This window comes from Anabrus simplex, chromosome 6, assembly GCF_040414725.1.
Source record: "Anabrus simplex isolate iqAnaSimp1 chromosome 6, ASM4041472v1, whole genome shotgun sequence".
In the NCBI taxonomy this organism is placed as follows: domain Eukaryota; kingdom Metazoa; phylum Arthropoda; class Insecta; order Orthoptera; family Tettigoniidae; genus Anabrus; species Anabrus simplex.
In genome coordinates this window covers 174723503-174743575 of record NC_090270.1, presented here as the reverse complement: position 1 = coordinate 174743575, position 20073 = coordinate 174723503, and the positions used below count along the sequence as shown (strand labels likewise).

Sequence of the window (20073 nt, the reverse complement as noted above, 5' to 3'; positions counted from 1 at the left end):
TATAATGTCCAATAACGGACCATTAATATTGGTATTATAACTGAAACCAGTCACGACACGACTGTCAATGGGATTTATTGAAGGATTTACTTATATACGACATTCCTTGTACTTCAATATTTACATTTTTCTTTATATCAACCGACACAGGTCTTGAAGTTTATTGATCGTGAAACAAAATTTGAACTAAATTGGAAATTGATGCCTCTTCAAAGAAAATGGAAGTGTTTACTGGGTGTTGTTAAGTAAATTTGAGCGAATAGAGCTCTCTGTTAAGCTTTATCTTCACTTATCATTTCCAAATCTAAACTATTTTTGTACATACTTCTTAGAATTAGACCCTAATCTCATTCTGTTTAGGGGAAACGTTCTGATTTCTTAGGAGTATAACTATGCCTCCAATTATTATGTGTGAAGGCAAAGCATCGATTCCAAGGAATTCAAGAATTATGTAGGAAATTGAAGTAGCTAGCATCTGTTAATGCTAGTGTATGGTTTTGAACTACTGGGTATAAGCCTAATGACTTTCAAATTAAGGCAACTTTCAAGAAAATGATTACATCTTTCGCAGAAATGAACGTTTTGCTATCAATTTCTAAAATTCTAGCTGGTGGTTCAGTACCATTTGATCCGTCACCATCTACAGATGGGTAGTCACCGTTACATATTTCTTGAAAAAAAAAAAAAAAAAAAAAAAAAAAAAAAAAAAAAAAAAAAAAAAAAAAAAAACCAGCAAATTCCATTTTTTTCTGGTTTTGCCTGCGTAATTTTTATAAGGGGCGTGGTATAATAACACAGAATATCTCAGAGGTATTTTATGCGCACCATAATGTAGACCAATGAGTGTCTTGGGATTGTAGTGTTAAGTGCTAGTAAACAAATTGAGGCACAGTCTGTTGGCTACCATGAGTACTATCAAGCAACGCAAGCTTCTAGTAACACTAGATTGTACTGCCCTGGCCATCTAGCCAAAACAATACAGTTAACTTTTCTGTGGGGCCATGGCAGTATCTCAGGGTGATAGGAACTTTTAGTATTTAGTATGCACATTAAACACTTACGTGAAATATCACCTTGAATATTGTTATTGTTTTACTTCTGATTTACTATATGCACAGTAAAAACAGAAAGCTTTGGCCACCGGAAGATGTCTTGCTATGTGTCCTGGCAGTCAACATGTTAAATAGGCTGAGCATAAGAAAAGAAACTCTTTAAATGTTAGGCTGCGTATATAAAATGACTATAGTTTTAATAAGGGCATTTTAATGAAAAAAAAAAAAAAAAAATTAACAACGTTAACATCCCCCAAGACCTCCATGGCTTTATGTATGTAAGGTGCTGTATCCGTTCAGGTAATTCAGGTAATTGTATGTAATGCCTGATGGTGCTAAGAGATTGAGTGCATCACTGAAAACTCCAGTAACTATGAAAGTTTCACCAAGTCAAAATGAGTACAAGCGCAAAGAAACTACATTTCGTAAAGACTTTGTCCCACAGCAGTAAAAATAACTCAATTCATGAGACAAGAGAAATCTTCCATGCATATTGCAGAATCTCAAGACTATTCCTGTCTGATAGCACAGTAAGTAGTGCCTTGAGAGAAATGCCAAAAACGAAGTCTGTCAAAAATAAACATTTACAAGACTTAAGATGTTTTACAGTCTAAACATTTAATGAAACGCATTCCGTCTTCATGCCGAGGTGTCAGAATGCGGTCCATCTCTAACTGTTGTGGCCACTCTGCTTTATGGCTTCCGTGTTTTCCCTAAACAATACCAAGCGCGAATACAATGTGAGGATGATCCTTTAAGCAGGTTCACCACCAATCACTATGAGCGGATGTTAACACAAAAATCTGAAGGCATGACGCTGCCGGTATTGTTTCAAATGCAAGAATCGATTCTCAAGTTGTCAAATTTATTATATTCAATACTGCCGCCTTGAAAATTGTTTGATTGAGAATTTAGTGTTGATGAGGCTAAAATTTCTGAACAGTTGATGTGGGAAATAATTTCCTCAACGAATGGATAATGCTGAATTTTAAAAACATGATTCAATTAGAATATTTGCAGGACCATGTAATAAGAACGAATAATCCAGGAAAACCCTGTTTCTGGGAACAGATAACCAAGGTTCCATTGTATATTTATTTTTATAACCTAATATTAATCACTTATTTTCCATACCTCCTGCAGCTACTGGCTGAAATTTTATGCAATGTGTCATTCCCAGAAATCAATACCGATTTTGTTACCAACTACCACACAAATATCCTAGGCAACATGGGTCAACGGGCTGACATGAAACAGAGCCCGCATGGGTCCCTTCAAAAGGCTCTCTGCTAAGCACTCCTGATGTGTTAGACAAATGTTTTTGTTGTTGTTGTTGTTATTGCTGCTGCTGGTGGTGGTCAGGACAGGTGCAGACCAAAAAGAAAACAATGCCTGGCCACACCACCCCAGAACCATGGTTCTAGAGTTGCACAGTTGGCAACAGTTCTAACTGAAGTATTGTACTTCATAACTGAACCATAGAGTTTGTGATTTTTTGCATTTGTAATAAATGCGAAATACGTCGAAACTTTGTCAGTTTATGTGCCTTCATCTTATATGACCCGTACGAGTGGTTTTTAGCGATTTTGAATTATACAAAATTATGCAATTTATGCGAAATAGATGCGAAACTCTCGGTTTTATACGAAATAAACATACATCTTTTAATAAACGATGCATTAAAAAAAAAAAAAAAAGATATATATGTTGTTATTTATTTCAGGAGGAAGAATTATTATGGCGCCCATTGCGATCGTAAGGCGGTAACATACTTTGACGGACACTTTCGTCATGGTGCACGGAACATGTATAAGTTCATTATCACGGTTGGCTGGTCAGAGATTTATTCCGTTTGTTTTGCAGCCTACCCGATTGATGTCAGATGATAACTGAAGCTATTTTCTCTGTGCACATAGTAACTCGGAGGTGAAGTACGGAAAATAAAAAGCACCTCAGTTTGCCGCTCATTGTAAACAATCATGGCGGCATCCAAACGCGGCATGGATGAGGTTATTCGTAACTGGCTTAAAAATAGTGAGTTGAAAGTAGAAATGATTCTCTGGAGATTGAAAATACTTCTTCTTCAACTGACAGTGAAGAAAGTGATTCTGATTTCAGTTCCGAGATGATAGTGCTAATTGAAACTATATGACAAAACCAGAATGCAACAACAGTGGGTGAAAAGTCTAGTAAAATGATACTTGGAATTATGATCTTGTTGACAATAATCCTGTTTCTGTAACATGCAAACCAATTTCTGAAATTCACCTTATAGTGAGGGGGTGGGGGTGGGGGAATAATCCGAAAGAAATGGACGTAGGGAATGAATTTCTAACCCCACAGCTCTGGGATAACGTTACTAAGGAAATCAATGCCTATGCCTGTATATTTCTTGCTAATTTATCTGCTTCCCTTGAAACCAGTAATATTTACGAGCAAAAACATTAGTTTCCTGTTACTATAGACGAGCTAAAAGCTCACTTTGCTCTGTGTATTCTTATGTATGTGATTAGTGAAATTTATGTTAAAGTGATGAAAAAATACATAATGGTATGCAAGGGAATATTTCCTTTCACAAGTAATGGTGGGCCAAAGGGTTAAATCATTCAATGTGTGGAATAACTTTCACTGGCCAAAGAGCACTGCAAAGAACAATCAAACAGCAAATACACTTTCAAGCACACACGTTCATTCTCTTTGTGTTGACCCTTGATCATAGTCGGTTATTCTTGACATTGGTGTTGAGCAGTAGTTCCTGTTTTAAAGTACGGTAGCGATTTATTTTATTGTCTGGTAGCCATGGGTAGAAGCAAAATGACGAACAAACAGCATGCCGAGAGTTGCAAATCGAGACATTTTCATGTAAGCAATACAGATAGGCCTATATTGATTTGCCGACTTTACAATCAAAGACTTTAAGAAAAAAAAAATGTTTTGCAGTCCTTCCTTTGCCTCGGCAGCATTGCTGTGCATCTGGGCCTCCACGAACAGTGTCGATGTAGAATTTTTTTTAACAAGTACAAGATAATTGTAACTGATAGGAGGTCTCAAATGACGGAGGACACCGTTTAAACAATTGGCATGTTGTACTTCAATCATCATTGAAATTCCTGTTCCTTTGTAGGTGTGTTGTACTGTGATAAATAGATACGTTCAGAATAGTATTTTTCACTTTGAAATAGTTTGTAAATTTGTAAATAGGCATATTCGCCTGTGTGCGTTGATACTTTTTGCAGTCTTATGTTCATATCTGTCTTATTTTCTATAGTGAATTCAAAGGTTGTGGGCTCAAATCCCACTGGTGTCCGGTTGGCCATTTTTGTTCTGTACTTAACATCTCTTCAACACGTACTAAATGTACGTAACACGACCCGATAGGTTGAAAGTCGGTTTCGATTAGCAAATTATGCCTATTTTTAACCAGTTTGCTACAAAACGCTAAATCTCTGATTTTTAAATGCTATAAACCACGAACTCTACTGATCCACTGTTGTACCATGGTATGTTGTTTCTCTTCTCATGAGCAATATTTATTCTTAGGAGTGATAATTTCACCTTGGGTTAGCTTTCTGGACTTGAAATACTATCCTAGTATTATTCAAGAGCAAGTAAAGGCAATTCAATGCATGCACACTGTTTATCAGTAGCCTGGATAAATTATTAGTATACATCAATTGCAGATCATGTCTTTCTATGCTTAAAATTCTCATAGGGAGCATAGGTGTATGTTTCTTACTAAGATTCTCTCTCATCAAAGCTACCGAGTGTAGCAAGCAGGGAAATAGAGGTAAAGGAACTGCCCAACAATATCCGAGATGATTCTTGAAGAAATTTTAAACTAAAATTAGACCTTGCTAGTTGTGCTTAATAAAGGCTACATATGCAAAGGATTATAAACATTTTTAGGAAAAGAAGTGAATTTTTACAGGTCTAAAAACTGGATTTTATATGATACCGATACTTGATAACTAGGAAGTAGCACAAATTTGCTATCATATCATAAGTCTGTTAAATGCACTTACATCAACCAAATCAGGAAAAAGTTCACAAAAAGTCTTATCCTTAAGGTTGAATTCCAGGCTCTGGGAAGCAAACTGCCGCTTTTCAAATTCAGAAGACTCTATGCTTCCTAGGGTAGGGCTCTTCTCAATCTGAAAATGTCAAATACATCAAAACTTAGAGAGGAACAAAATGTGAAATGCAATTTAAGAAATTAAAAGTCTACCAATGTTCACTTAACAGTTACATAGTTGAAAAAAAATAAGCTGACTATAATCAAAGTATTGTATTTCATAACTAATTCACTCTATACTGTAGTTAAGGCTACCTACTTGATTGTTGGCAAATTAAAAATAAAATAGATACAAAAATAATGTACACCTTTTTGAGTGCAATGCAATAATTACACTGAACACACGCACACTAGTGCAATGATCTTCACCCCTGAGGCAAGGAGTAACTACTCCTTGGCTAAAGATAGTGTGCTAAAATGCAAATGAAAACTGCCCATCAACATGGCCAATGGACTCTTATCCAAGTATAAGCATTAGAGAGAAAAAAAAATTCACTCCTTTTCTTACTGTCAGAACAATGTTATGCACTTTGTTTCTTTGAGTTTCTGTTTGAACACCAATTCTATTTAACAATCACAGAATATGCTGCAAAAATTGCGTACTCTGGTGGTGATGGTGGTCATGGTTTTAAGACCAAGATTTAAGCATATTGAAAGTGGATAAGAGGGGCACCATGCTCAACATACTGGAGAACTGTTACATTCATTTAGAACAGTACTTTAACCCTAACCATAATATTAATGAAACAAATGAAAAACATATATTCTGTTTGATATAATCATTCCTGTATACGCAAAGTATAAACAGAAAAAAAAAAGAAAAGACACATTAAGTCCACCAATCACTTCATCCTTACCTACCCGTCCCTCCTCCAACCCCTGCCATCATAAGCTGAACTCCTGCTCCCTCTTAACAGTCAATTCAATCTGGTGTTGGTGTCCGTGCCAAGTGCACACAATTCACGAGCAACATAAGTGTGAGTCTTGTATAGCTGTACATTAATCTCAAACTTCCAGCTTCCCTTCTTTTCTCAATAATTTACTTCAAATATTTTCTTTTCAGGCATTCACTTCAAACCAAATTAAACAATAGATCACTACATCTGATGAAAAGGAATACTTATTCAAGTTATGAATGTTCGCCTTCATGCTACGTACAAACCATTACGCATATTACTATTCAACAAGACAATTTCTAAATCAAGTGGCTCGACTATACAGGTGGGGAATGCCAACTCCCAGATTAACTCAGGAACGTTTGGTTGCTATAGGAGTGAAGACATAGTTCGGCACCAGCCGCAGCAGTTTTGATATGTAATTTGGTTTCAATTTTGGATGTGTTGTCGGGCTTCATCGATGATTTAGAGTGATTTTAAATTGGGACATACCAGATTGTTTTTCTTTATTACTGGGTGTATGTGAGCATATGTTTTCCAATTACATCGTGGCTGTAGATGACCCAATGTATGTGAGGTCAAAACTAGTACTAATTATATAGAACACTATATTAAGCTAATGGTATTGAATAGGTGGACCCTTCTCTACCCTTTGATAGAGATCAATTGTCAATACGGACCATAATGAAATTCATAACTTATGATGGTTTTAAGAGGACGTACAACTGGGCACTGTCAACACTTCTCAGAGGTGGTAAATGGAAGAGTTTTTGAAGAATGAGGTATTGGCAAATTAAAGGGAATGACCATGAAGGGCATGGAAATTACAAACTCCCTAAGCTTTGCAAATCTAATACCGTTGGGATCAGAAGAGAACAAGAGTTGACCAATGGAGGTCAAATAAGAAAGATGAAAGTGAAGAGTCTGAATGCTCACATAGTTGAAAACTTTGGGAGGACTAACAGTGCACACCTAAATCTACTGTCACTGGGTATTTAATTGAACCCATAATATAACTGAGTGGCCAAAAGTCATGGGACGGGGTGTCCGATTAGAAAATGTGCTGTGTATGACCCCTGAGAATGATACCACTCGTGTAAACCGCCGCACGGGAAGACCACAGGTGTTTAACAAACGCATTTCACGTTGCCTCCGCAGAACCATACAGGGTGGTCGATGGGCTACTGTCAGTCAGATCACCACCCACTTGAATGCTGGGAGCCAGGAATCCATTTCTACCAGGACTGTAAGGAAGCAACTGCACCACATAGGCTTCACCAGCCGACGACCAATTCGTGCCCCTTTGCTGACCCCTCAACACAGAGCTCAACGACGTGCGTGTGTGCATGAACATCGGCAATGGACCATGGAACAGTGGCGGAGTATGGTATGGTTTGATGAATCCCAGTTCCACTTGCATCAAGCTGATGGGAGTGCGAGAGTGTGGCGTATGCCCCCATGAAGCTATGGATCCTGCATGTCAACAAGGTTGAGTCCATGCGCGAGGTGGCTCAGTTCTGGTCTGGGCGGCGTTCTCATGGTCGTAATTAGGCCCGATTGTCCGGCTGCAGGGAGCGCTGACAGGTGCATGTTATGTGGCCATTCTTTCAGACCATGTGCATCCCTTTCTGGCCCTAGAGGTGACATGCAGGTGGTTGGAGGAGCACTCCAGTGAAGTTACGACCATGGATCGACCCTCCAGTTAATTCTGTATTCTGACAAGAATACCGACGTCACTCCAATGACCTATGCCGAGTTCAGTTTGACGTTTGCCTATCTGTTGTAGTATCACAGGAAAGTGGATGGGAGGATTTTAATTAAACTTGGTATTTCAGTTCAGAATAAGTTCGAGCAGGATCTTGGCTACAATTTGTCCAAAATATTTCACCAGAAAGGGATGTTTCAGAAGAGACCTAAAGCATATAACATTATGCATCTCTCTTACAGTTGGTTTTGCATGAAAATAGCTCACGGCGAATTTTTGTTGTATGCCTCTTTCCGATGCAGTGAAAAATAAGGGAAATATCAGTGGCAGATATGACAGTTCAAGAGCTGGTAACTAGCTCAATAGACTGTAAGGAAAATTGCTATGGAGATAGATCCAGCAAAGTTTTAAAGGCTTTCCACACGTGTCAGTATTTTAAAAACATTAATCTAATAACACTGGAGGATTTAAAGAAGAACTCAAACAAAGTAAATAAATTAGGAATAGTAAAGTTAGATTTCTACCAAAATGTGACAAAAGAGAAACAACTAAAAGGCTATTTTCAGAAGAACGACAATGAAGATCAGATAGAATGAAGAAATACTGGAAGATCAGAAAAGATAAAAACATAAAACATCATAGAAGACCGGACAGAAATTGACTACAGTGGTCCAAGGCGGCCGTAAAAGCACAATAATAATAATAATAATAACAACAACAACAACAACAACTGGCTTTCTCTTATACCGGAAGGAAGAGATCAAATAAAGATCAGAGCAATAATGGAAGAAAATATGAAACTCTAAAGAGCCACAGAGAGCAAGGAAGTGAGTACATCAGAAGTTGCTAATAGGAAGAGGCATGCCCACTAATGTGCTTCAGAATCTCGGGAACGACGACGGGGGGGGGGGGACAAAAATGTAATAATGCACATGCTACGTGATTGTCCCATCAACAACGGGTACTACAGCTAGTTCATAAAATAAAACCTGATGAACTTTGATCAATAGAATTAGTTTCAATAACAAAACATTGTAAAGTTACACATTTTCTAATTTTGGTACGTTCCATTTGAAGTTATCAGCATTGATGACATCACAAAAATCAAGTACATAAAATGTAATAAAAATAATCTCAACACAAATTCTAAACAATAGCACCGACAATAAAATGTTTACGATTAGATTTATACCTATTGTAATTGAGAGAATCAATATTAATCTATTCATTAAATGAAATTACGCACTAAACTCATCAAAATAAGACGAGTCATATGCTCATAACAAGCATTTTCTGAGCTTGACCAAACCACAGCATCCTGAAGAAAATCTTAAAACTGTTTTGTTAATTCAGCTAAATATAGAAATAACTTCTTGCAATTAATTCACTAGGAGACAGAGTGAGTAGCAAAAGCTATCGAGATGGCCAGCTTAAATCTACAAAAAATTAACTCAATGGTTGATATCTCCACTTTATTAATGCAACTTATTATTAGGTTTTATGAAGTCTTTTCCCAAGATCTGAAGGTTAAGGAGTTCTTTGCTGATTAAAAAAGATGGTGAAGGATGAATTAAGGCTTCAGTTGAAAGTTACTTAAAAATGTACACACACCTGACTAGGAATTCAGTGTATTTTCCTCCATATTCCTTTAAATGAACTTTAAATAAAACTTTTTTACAGACTTTTAAAAAAAAATCTTGCACATTATGGCGTTCTAATTCACAGAATTTCACATGCAGAAATCTTATTTGAGAATGACTGAAATAAAATAATTTTTTTTGCTTGCAGTTTAACAATGCACTAACGTGCAGATTTTTGGCAATCGTGGGATGAGAAAGGGTTGGGAGTCGGCAAGTATGCTGCATGGTCTTATTTTTTTTTTTACCAGTGGTTTAACTTCTCAATAACACATCAAAGGTTTTCGGCGATGCAAGAATGAGAAAGGGCTAGAATTGGAAACGTATTGGCCGTCACCTTCATTACGACACTGCCAACGGGACCCAAGTCTACTTATGTTCAGCCCTCCAAATGTTGCTAACGGGTCCCGAATTAACTCTTGCTCAGGGGACTTGAGCATTCGGCAACATCTGTTGGAACTTCTGAAACTAGCTAGCGGTCAAGGTTTATAGAATCTGTGTTGAATTCAACGCTACCTTTACTTTTCATTCTTTTTTCGGTTTATAATTAACTAGCAAGACACCTGTGCTTCGCTACGGTTTTAAATTGAAAGTTATTTTTCAAATACACCCTCAGTTCGTACGTCAAATGGTATTCGGGGAATGATTATTAATTTTATCTAACATGCATTGGAACCCTGTACAGAAAAATTGGAATGTTTTTAAACACTATCTTATTTAACATCTAGGATGTAAAAGCTATCAACCTGTGAAATTTAGATGCTGTACGTTGAACAGTAATGGAGGAATGTTTTTCAGGCAATGAATGTTTAAAAAAAAAAAATTCTTAACCTCTAGGATATAGAAGACCGCCTCTTATGTAAAATTTTAAGACCATGCCTGAAACTGTTTTGGAAGAATGGATATTGTGTTTTCTGAGAGTTAACCACCATTTAAACCCCTTAGAGGAGAAATATTTTGAAGTATATGATCACAAGATATAGTTGGGACAATCAATCTGGAGCTGTGATTGATTACATACTCGCCGACCAAGAAGTTTGGAAGATTGTAAATGATGTCAAAGTAATTCCTAGTGAAAATTTGGATGGAGACCACAGGCTGTTGGTTGCAGATATCACAAAGAGAAGACCTCTTAAAGTCTACAACAAAAGAACACCAAAAGTAAAAACTTGGAGATTTTCTGAACCAATGGTGAAAGAAATGTTTCGAGAAAACGTTTCGAAGATGTTACCAAAAGATCTGAGACCTGCAAATGAGAAATGGGATAACCTGAGGAGAGTATTGGTATACACAGCTGAGAGTTTGTGGAAGGCAGAGCCAAATAAGAAAATCCAAAGAAATAGCATGGTAGAACGAGGATGTAACAGCTGCTGTCAAAGCTAGAAATGGCGCAAAAAGAGCTCTGTACCATGCCGGAGTGCGAGGAAATCCAACTAAAATCAAGAATAGAGAAAAAAAAAGATTACAGGTTGAAAGAATAGCCGACATTGAGAAATGGAAATGCAAAGAAGATCTTGCCAATAGAAATGATAATAGTACTATCAACACAGTAAAGAGCTTCTAAACGGAGAGATGACTAGAAATGAAAATGAAATATTACACGAGTTCAGTAGATATTTCAATCACTTACTGAACTGTAATATAATTGACAACAAACAAGATGACCTTCTAAACCTTACAAATTATAATGTAGAAAGTTTGAGCTGGCAGGAAGTGGAAACAGCAATATGTAAAATGAAAAACAACAAGTAATATAATGTTATGTACTTTATGTCCCACTAATTAGTTTTAAGGTTTTCGGGGACGCCGAGGTGCCGGAATTTTGTCCCGCAGGAGTTCTTTTTACGTGCCAGTAAATCTACCGACACGAGGCTGAGGTATCTGAGCACCTTCAAATACCACCGGACTGAGCCAGGATCGAACCTGCCAGGTTGGGAGTCAGAATGCCAGCGTCTCAACCGTCTGAGCCACTCAGCCTGGCGAAATAAGTCTGCAGGATTTGAAGAGTTCAGTGTGGACATGATCAAAGCACTTGGAGAACCTGGAATGAAAGAATATGAAATCCCCAGTGACTGGAGGCAAGGAGTGATTATTTCACTATTTAAGAAAGTGACAGAAGTGTAACAACTATGGAGGCGTAACCCTTCTATCTCATGGGTTAAAAATATGTAAGACCATCCTGCCATCCGGAAATTTGTTGAACCTAAACTTGAGGAAGAACAACATGGATTTAGAGCAAACGCTAGACCTCATTTTTTCGAGAGGAATGCTTTATGAAAATTACTGGGATAAGAATAGAATGGTTATAGTTGTATTCTTGGATATTGAGAAGGCGTATGATCATGTACCACATAAGCACATATGGGAATGTCTGAGACGTAAAGAAGTGCCAGATGAGATTATAGCTCGAGTAAAACAACTATATCGAGAGACAAAGAGCTGTGTGCAAATTCAAGGAGGCAGGTCAAACTGTTTTAAAACCAAGAGCAGAGTCCAACAAGGAAGCTGTCTACCACCACATCTCTTCATTACTATAATGGATGAGGTTTTAAAAGCAGTGAAAATGAAGGATCAGACAGCAAATGCACTTGTACTTGCTGATGATGTTATGCTATGGGTTGAGACAAAAGCAGAAGTTCAAGCTAAACTCAATCTTTGGCAAGCAGAATTTGAAAGAATGGAAATGATTATCAGCCGAACTAAAACCATCGTCTTAGCGACGAGTTAAAATCCTGAAGCAGTCCACCTGCGAGTGCAAAATGAAGAAGCAGACATTATCAATAACTTCAAATACTTAGGGAGCTTCATTTCTTCTGACAATACCATAAACCAAGAAACAGGGAAATAGAATACAAGCCACATGAAAATTCTACCACTCTGTTCGTCAATTACTTTGGGATGGTTGATATCCCGATGCTTGCAAGCTCATGCTGTACAAAACATACCTTGTACCAATTCTAACATACGAACTGGAAGCAGCAACGTTGACTAGATCTGCACAAAGTCTCCTACAGGCTACTGAAATGAAGTTCCTTCAGTCATGTCTCCTAAAGACAAGGAGAGACAAAATAAGGAATGAAAGAATTCGGCAACAACTTGGATTGGACAGGAGCCTGTTGGAAACCTTAGAATTAAGCTGATTATGATGGTATTGACATATGAAAAGGATGACTCCAATTAGGACCCCAAGAAGGACCATGAAAGGAACGCTGCTGGCAAGAGGCCCGGAGGGAGGCCTCGTGATAGTTGGGAAAAGCAAATTTTTACAGACCTTGCCAAACATGATGTAAATTGGCAGCAAAAGGTAGAACATTAGCTGTGGATGGACAGGATGAACTGGAAGAGACGAACACCCGCACCCGGCTTGCTGGAGCGGAAAATCGATGATATGATATTTTACATCTAGGACATAAATGAAGAACCTTCTCATAAATTACAAATTTGTATGTCAAGCAGTTTTGGAGGGATGGATAATTTTGTTTGCGGAGATAAACTCATTTAACACTTTAGCAGTGGGATGTTTAAAAAGACTTCCTAATTCACACCTAGGATTTAAAATATATACCGCTATTTGGAATTTTGTCTTTGTACGTTAAACGGTTTCGGAGGAAGGATTGAATATATCTATTTTCGGATCTTAACCCCCATTAACTCTGAGGGGTTAAATGTGTTTCAAATGTTCTACTATTTAACACCTAGGATACGATTTGAAATGTTGACTTTGTAAATCAAACGGTTACACAGAAGTGAATATTTTCGTCATTATTCCTCATCCCCCATTCGAAACTCCTTAGGGGTATATTGTTTGAAGAACACCTTATTTAAAATCTAAGACAAAGAATTTAGTGTGTATAGCAGGCAGCATCGATCTTTGATAAAAATCGAGATGAAACCTCCTTTATTATTTAGGCCTACTATATGCATTAAGCTTGTGGAAAGTGGTTAGTAATTTGAGAGGTTTAAATTTTTAAATATTATATATTCAACATCCGCAAGAATTCGTAGGTATCGTTAATGGTTTACAGTCTCAAAAAAAAAATTCTTCCAGTTGTGTATCAAATTCAAGATTATTTCAGTTAAACCCCTAAGTTTTACAAATAACTTTCTTTGGCAATAAAGAAAAGGAGAAAAGGATTCGAGACTTCTGAAACAACTAGTACAACACAATCTCGTCTCAAAAAATACCACTGCAGGATGTAAATGGATCAGAGAAGTAAGAGAGGATCTGAAGGAAATAGGCCTTACAACAGAAGACACCACAAATCAAGATAAAATTGAATACAAAACTCAAGAATACAAACCTCTGTTTTACCCTTACACAAAACAAACCAACAACATGCATATTTTCAACTGAGGAAAGGGCACGAACATCGGAGCGTCTGAAGAAGTACTGGGAGGACCGCAAAGCCCGAACAATCCCTTCAAAGAGCCCTGAACGACGGACTGACTAAAGTGATCCTATGTGGTCATAAAAGAAGAAGAAAGAAAGAAAGAAAGAAAGAAAACGAGTCTGAAATTCGATTTAGTACCTTGGCTGTTGTGGAGCCTTAGTTTTACAACTTCAACAACTTCTACATCATTCCAATCCTTATACATGAAATATTTTGAATTGTATCAGATTTGATACCTGTATCATCCAAAGATCTTGTAAAATTTCAAGTTCATACATCAAACTGTTTGGAGGGATGAACAATTTTGTTACAAGTCGTCAGCCCCCAGCCAAAACATCTTAGAGGTGTCTTATTTTAAGACTACTTTTTGTTTAAAATCTAAGATATATAGGAACAACCGTCATTTGAAATTTCAAACTCGTATGGCAAGGGCTTTGAGAGAAATGAATATTTATGACGTCAAGACCCCACCCCCTTGTCAACCACCTGCCCCCTTAAGGGTGTACTGTTTAAGACCACTTCTTAGTCAAAATCTAAGGACAGCCATCATGTGAAATTTCAAGCCCATATGTCCCAAACAGTTGGAGAGAAATGGATATGTGTGTCAGCCCCCAGCCCCAGTCAAAAACTCAAGACGTTTTACTGAAAATATAAGACATACAGGAGGAACCATCATGTTAAATTTCAACCTTGTATGTCAAACAGTTTCAGAGAAAAAGGAATGTACTGTATTTGTTTTCAGGTATTAACCCCCATTTTACCTTTAAGGGCTGAATTTATTTCCAAACTTGGCTTATTTAACATCTAGTACATGAAGAAGCAATCATGAAGTGCAATTTCAACTTAGTCTGGTCAATGGTTTCGGAGGAATGAATATTATGGTTTTTAGGATTTTAGCCCAGTTTCATCCCCTTCGGGGTGGAATTATTTGAAACTCTTCCTTAGTGGGTGCCTACTGCCTCCCCCCCCCCCCCCCCCTCCACACACACTCTCTCTCTCTTTCACGTCTGTAATGTCTTCAGTTTTAGAGATAAGTTTTCTCATAAAAAGAATTCAACTCCTTCACTCCCCTTTAAGTGGATTTTCATACACAAAAAAAATTTTTAAAAGCAGTTTCAAATACTAATTTTCACGTCCGTTACATCTTCAGTTTGAGGAGATGTACTGTAAATTTATTCATTTTAAAAATTCACCTATTTTTCACTTCTTTTCACCCTCAAGTGGATTTTCCAAAAATGAAAAAAAAAAAACATTTATTTTTAAAGGAGATTCCAAATACCAATTTTCATGTCTGTAATATTTTCAGTTTTTGATATTTAAGCATCAAGAGAACTGAACCCATTTTTTACGTCTTTTCACCCCCCCCCCCCCCCCCCCCCCACCGTAAGAGGATTTTTAGAAAACTGGAAAACATGTTTTCCTTAATTTTAATGGAGACTCCACATACCAATTTTTACATCTCTAAACTGTCAAGTTTTTGAGATATATACTCATTTAAACAATTCACCCCCACTCCCTTAGTGATGGAATATCAAAAAATCCCCTGTTGGTGAGCACCTACACTGTAACATAAATGTATCCCCAAAATTTCTTTCTGTCCAGTAGTTTTGGCTCGGCGATGATGAATCACTTGCAAGTAATCAACTTCATTTTCCGTATGAAAATTTAATCACTAAATTTTACAATATTTAAAATTCTTCCACCGGTTTAAAATTTTTTTGCCTTTTGGCAAATTTATTTGTCAACAGTACATGTTTCGTTCCTTATTTAGGAACATCTTCAGCTGTTATTGTCGCTTAGGTGAATTGCTAAGATTTTAAACACGTTAATTTGCAGGTACATTGATTCACTTAAAAACTACTAAAAATACTAATTAAATTAAATGGTATTAAAAACAATGTAGGGGTTAGTGTGTTAATGATGTGAGAACGGATGATTACATAGTTGGTCAGCTTAAAAACTATGTCTATTCATTTGAATAGTTGTTAAAAATCTCATTTTGTTACATTAAAATGTCTCATTACTATACAAGACGCAAAGCAGCAACAAACGTCCCTCCAGGGACGCAGTAGAATTGGAGTCTAACAATAGCAAGAAATTGAAAGGAAGCTCCCTTCACAAAAATTGATCAGCAATCAGCTTCAAAGTTCCACATTAGACTCAATCAAAGGCACCATAAGCAAACTCATAATATATAACAACTTACCTGGAAGGAACAGAAGATAAAACATTCAATAATTTGAACAGTATTACGAAGTCAAACATTTTAAAAACTTTTAACCACAAACAGACATTTTAATGTAACAAAATGAGATTTTTAACAACTGTTCAAATGAATAGACATAGTTTTTAAGCTGACCAACTATGTAATCATCCGTTCTCATATCATTAACACACTAACCCCTACATTGTTTTTAATACCATTTAATTAAGTTAGTATTTTTAGTAGTTTTTAAGTGAATCAATGTAGCCTACCTGCAAATTAATGTGTTTAAAATCTTAGCAATTCACCTAAGCTACAATAACAGCTGAGGATGTTCCTAAATAAGGAACGAAACATGTACTGTTGACAAATTTGCCAAAAGGCAAAAAAAAAGTATCAAAACGGTGGAAGAATTTTAAATATTGTAAAATTTAGTGATGATGAATCAGTCAGTCAGGACATGTTGTTATATATATATAAATACATATTTCTTAGTTTTCTGACCTCATGTTAATGTCGTTCAAAGAGCCATTTGGTGGGTAAGATACCACTTCCCAGACTGACTGCATGTTTAGATCCAGACAACATATTTAATGAACTGTAAGTGGATAATTATTCAGAATGCCCAAGTAACGTTGAAGAAAGTGAGTTCAATACTGAATGCTCTTCTCATGAAAGTGTGAGTAGTGATGTCAGTAGGTAGCATCACAATTTAATATGGATCAAAACCATGAAGTTTATATCCTATGAATAGGTAGCATTGAATGAACAAAACCTTCAACACAGATATTCTGTAAATCTTGACCGTTAGCTAGTTTCAGAAGTTCCAACAGATGTTACCTAATGTACAAGTCTCCTGAGCACGAGTTAATTCGGAACCAGTCAGCAAAGTTCGAAGGGCCAAACACAAGTAGACTCGTCAGCAAACCAATATGAAATCTGTGTTAGTTGCTGTGTGCCCCTTTGCCAAGGTCACTGATACACAACTTACCACACCAGAAAACATTATTAGGACTCCATTAGAAGGTTTTCAGTGAATGTTATGACAATCAGTACGAGGTTAGTGAAACCCAGACTTATTAGTTTCTATGCATACCCTTTCTCATGAAGTTGCTCAGGAAATGGCCGGGCAGAGGGGAAGGGCAGTGTGAGGAACACCCGGTCAACAATGTGTTAAATGCAGCCGCAGCATTTGCCTAGTGCCAAAATGGGAAACTACATACAGTAAAAACCTCGTTAAGACGTTTCTGCAGAGGACAGGGAAAGTGAACGTGTTAACCCTTTTGCACTGAGCCTATATGCAGGAGGTTGCTCGAAGAAGCTCAAACTAATTTCTGTGATCTTCCAACCAAATTACAAAAAATCAACTCGTAAACAGTTTAACACACATTAAAATAAAGTAAATCACACTAATACAGGAAACTATAAGCATTTCAGAAATGAATAAACCTTGAATGTATTAACATTGGTAAAGACAAAAAAAATTATTAACCTTTACAGTGCCAAGATGCCGATGCATCGGCACTTACATTCTGTACGAAAAATGCCAGGATGCCGATTCCATCGGCACTCTCTTATAAGTGGTGTAGTTATGTAGTAAGATGCTAGATTGCACCACAAATCAAGTAGAAACAAGGTAGAATGTTTGTAATTCCTTCTTATGTCATTAGATAGCACTGACTAAGCTTCATTTTTGCTAGTTTACAGGTCGATTGCGAGTGTATGATCTGTGAGCGCGACATCTATGATCCAATTTGGCAGCCTCCTTGTTTATGTCCGCTTGTTGTGACTTGTTTTCATTAATTTTACGTTGTAATTGACGCATTTGAGTTATTTATCGTAATATATTAAGTTTATTATTATTTCTACTGAAGTTATAATTACCTAGCAATTTATTTAGGTCGTAGTCAAGTTGTAAATAGTAAATTTATCACAAGGCATGTCGTCACTTAGGCCTAATTCGGGAGAAGAAATTGAACTTTTGGGTTGCTTTGAAGATGTAAGCGAATCTCATTTTATCGAAAGTGATGATTATGATATTTTTGGGGTCTTCAGTTAGTGCACCAGAGAATGATGGAGCCGTGCCATTGGCTAATGGGCTTACAACATTTCGTGCAATGTCAAAGTGTTATAGTGACAGTGCTAATGAATATGACAGTGACTGAATTAAGATGATTCTTGGTCTGAATGCATATTCCCTGAAAGTAATGTTGTCCAACCCCACCATTTTTATCAAATCCTAGGGCCTAAACACATAGGCCCACCTCAACCTGACGCTCCGCCCATAGAATATTTCAATCTGTTCTTTACACTTTCATTTCTGACACTATTAGTTGATTTTGTATGTTGTTCTGATCTTCTGAACTGTTCTGTAGTAACAAATACTGCTACTAGACACAGTTCCCTCAAATGATTACTATTACTCTCCCAAAATTCATAAAATATTCAATCGTTGACAGGTTACACGGTTCGTCTCTTTCTCTCCACATGTTTAATGTTTTTGGAAATTAGTTTATAAATTGGAAAGTACTACATTAACAATATAAAATGGTATATATGATCCCAGGTATGAGTTAAGATTAAATATCTTCACTTAGTCACTTTGGGTTTAGTGTAAAATGTGCTAATTAATTTCAAATTATGTTTTTCCTTTTTTAAATAAAAAATAAAATATTCTTGTGCACATTATTCCACGAAATTTTGTTTTTTGAAATGTAAGTCACATGTTTATATTCCTTGGAGTATATCAAGCTCACATAACACATTTTACCTCCATATCTTTTAAACTGAGACTAAATAAATAATTTTATACAGTGATGCAAAATCCATTGAAACATGCTTGACATTCTACGCATATGATGACCTATTATGGGTTGGCATCCAAAGGGTTAAACTTAGAAAAAAAAAATTATGGTTTTCAATGACTGAAAGATCAGACACTGAGTCTTTCTTCTTTACTCTTAGACCTGAAAGAAAGAACATTTAATTCTGAAAAATTTGATATCAAAATGATGTGTGTGCTGTAATTCACTCGTGAAGCATGGCACAAAGTTATTCACTGTACACAAAACTGTCATCGATGTCAGGTCCTCGCGGTCCGATGCATGGCGAGAAGCTGCGACTGTCACTTCCCTCACAACGGGAATTACTTTTGGCAAAAGAAGGCCATTATTACTGTCTAAATCATCTGAAAATTCAAGGATGTCTGCCTCATTCGGCCTAGCCATTACGATAAAAAGATGACGCAAGCACGTGCAACAACAGAGTAATGAGAAGGAGTAAAATTATAGTCCGCGAAGTACAGTGAACACACAATATACCAAAGAAACAAACTCTAAACTAAACCGATAGGAAGATCAAACTGTTGTATTCATAAGGCAACGAAAACAGATCCATGCAATAACAACTCTGAATAACCACAACATAAACATTCACGGTCAACAGATTTCATTTGTCGAAAATAAAAATATTTTGTAGGGCTGGTGGATATATCTGTAGAGTAAAACGCAAATTCAATGTTTTAAGTTACTGTCATGAACAACTGTTACCATTTAACAGCCACGCAAATGACCAAAATCCCTAAAAAGGACAGAGCCAATGTATCGGCGCCATGAGCTTTCTTGCCATAACCTCGTGTGAAAGGGTTAAGCAAGGAAACTTACTATTGAATACACTAATAAAAACTATTCAATAGGAGATGTAAATACTTGATGTTTTTTCCCCCCGACATGTATGCATTTTACATCGATATATACGGACTAGCAGTTACCCATGGCTTCGCTTGCGTGGATTTCATCATCTGATAAAAGTAATTGTTCCCCGGTACTGTACTAAGACATTATCTGAAAATCCCTGAAGTATAGAAACTCACCGAAGAACTGAGTTTCATTTACCCCAGAAAGTCTTTGTAAACCATGTTTGTTCTATTGCCTTTTGGGACTAAGATGCGACTTAGAACTGTAGGTGTGAGAAATAGTCTTCTCTCAAGTCATAAAAAATGTTTATTTTTAAAGGAGATTCCAAATACCTATTTCCACGTCAGTAACATCTTCAGTTTGAGATATAAGTATCCCCATAAAAATAATTCAATCCCTTTATCAGTTCTACCCCCACCCCC

The 20073-nt window shown here is 36.8% G+C and overlaps 1 protein-coding gene across 3 annotated transcripts in view; it reads right to left on the bottom strand.

The window, feature by feature from the left end:
• LOC136876263 (ubiquitin-conjugating enzyme E2 J2) overlaps positions 1–20073 on the bottom strand; it is an 83192-nt gene that overhangs the window by 39290 nt on the left and 23829 nt on the right. For all 3 annotated transcript variants that reach the window (XM_067150069.2, XM_067150068.2, XM_067150070.2), the window contains exon 4: positions 5075–5203. In XM_067150069.2, coding sequence (XP_067006170.1) covers positions 5075–5203 — 129 coding nt within the window. The remainder of the gene's footprint in view (positions 1–5074; positions 5204–20073) is intronic.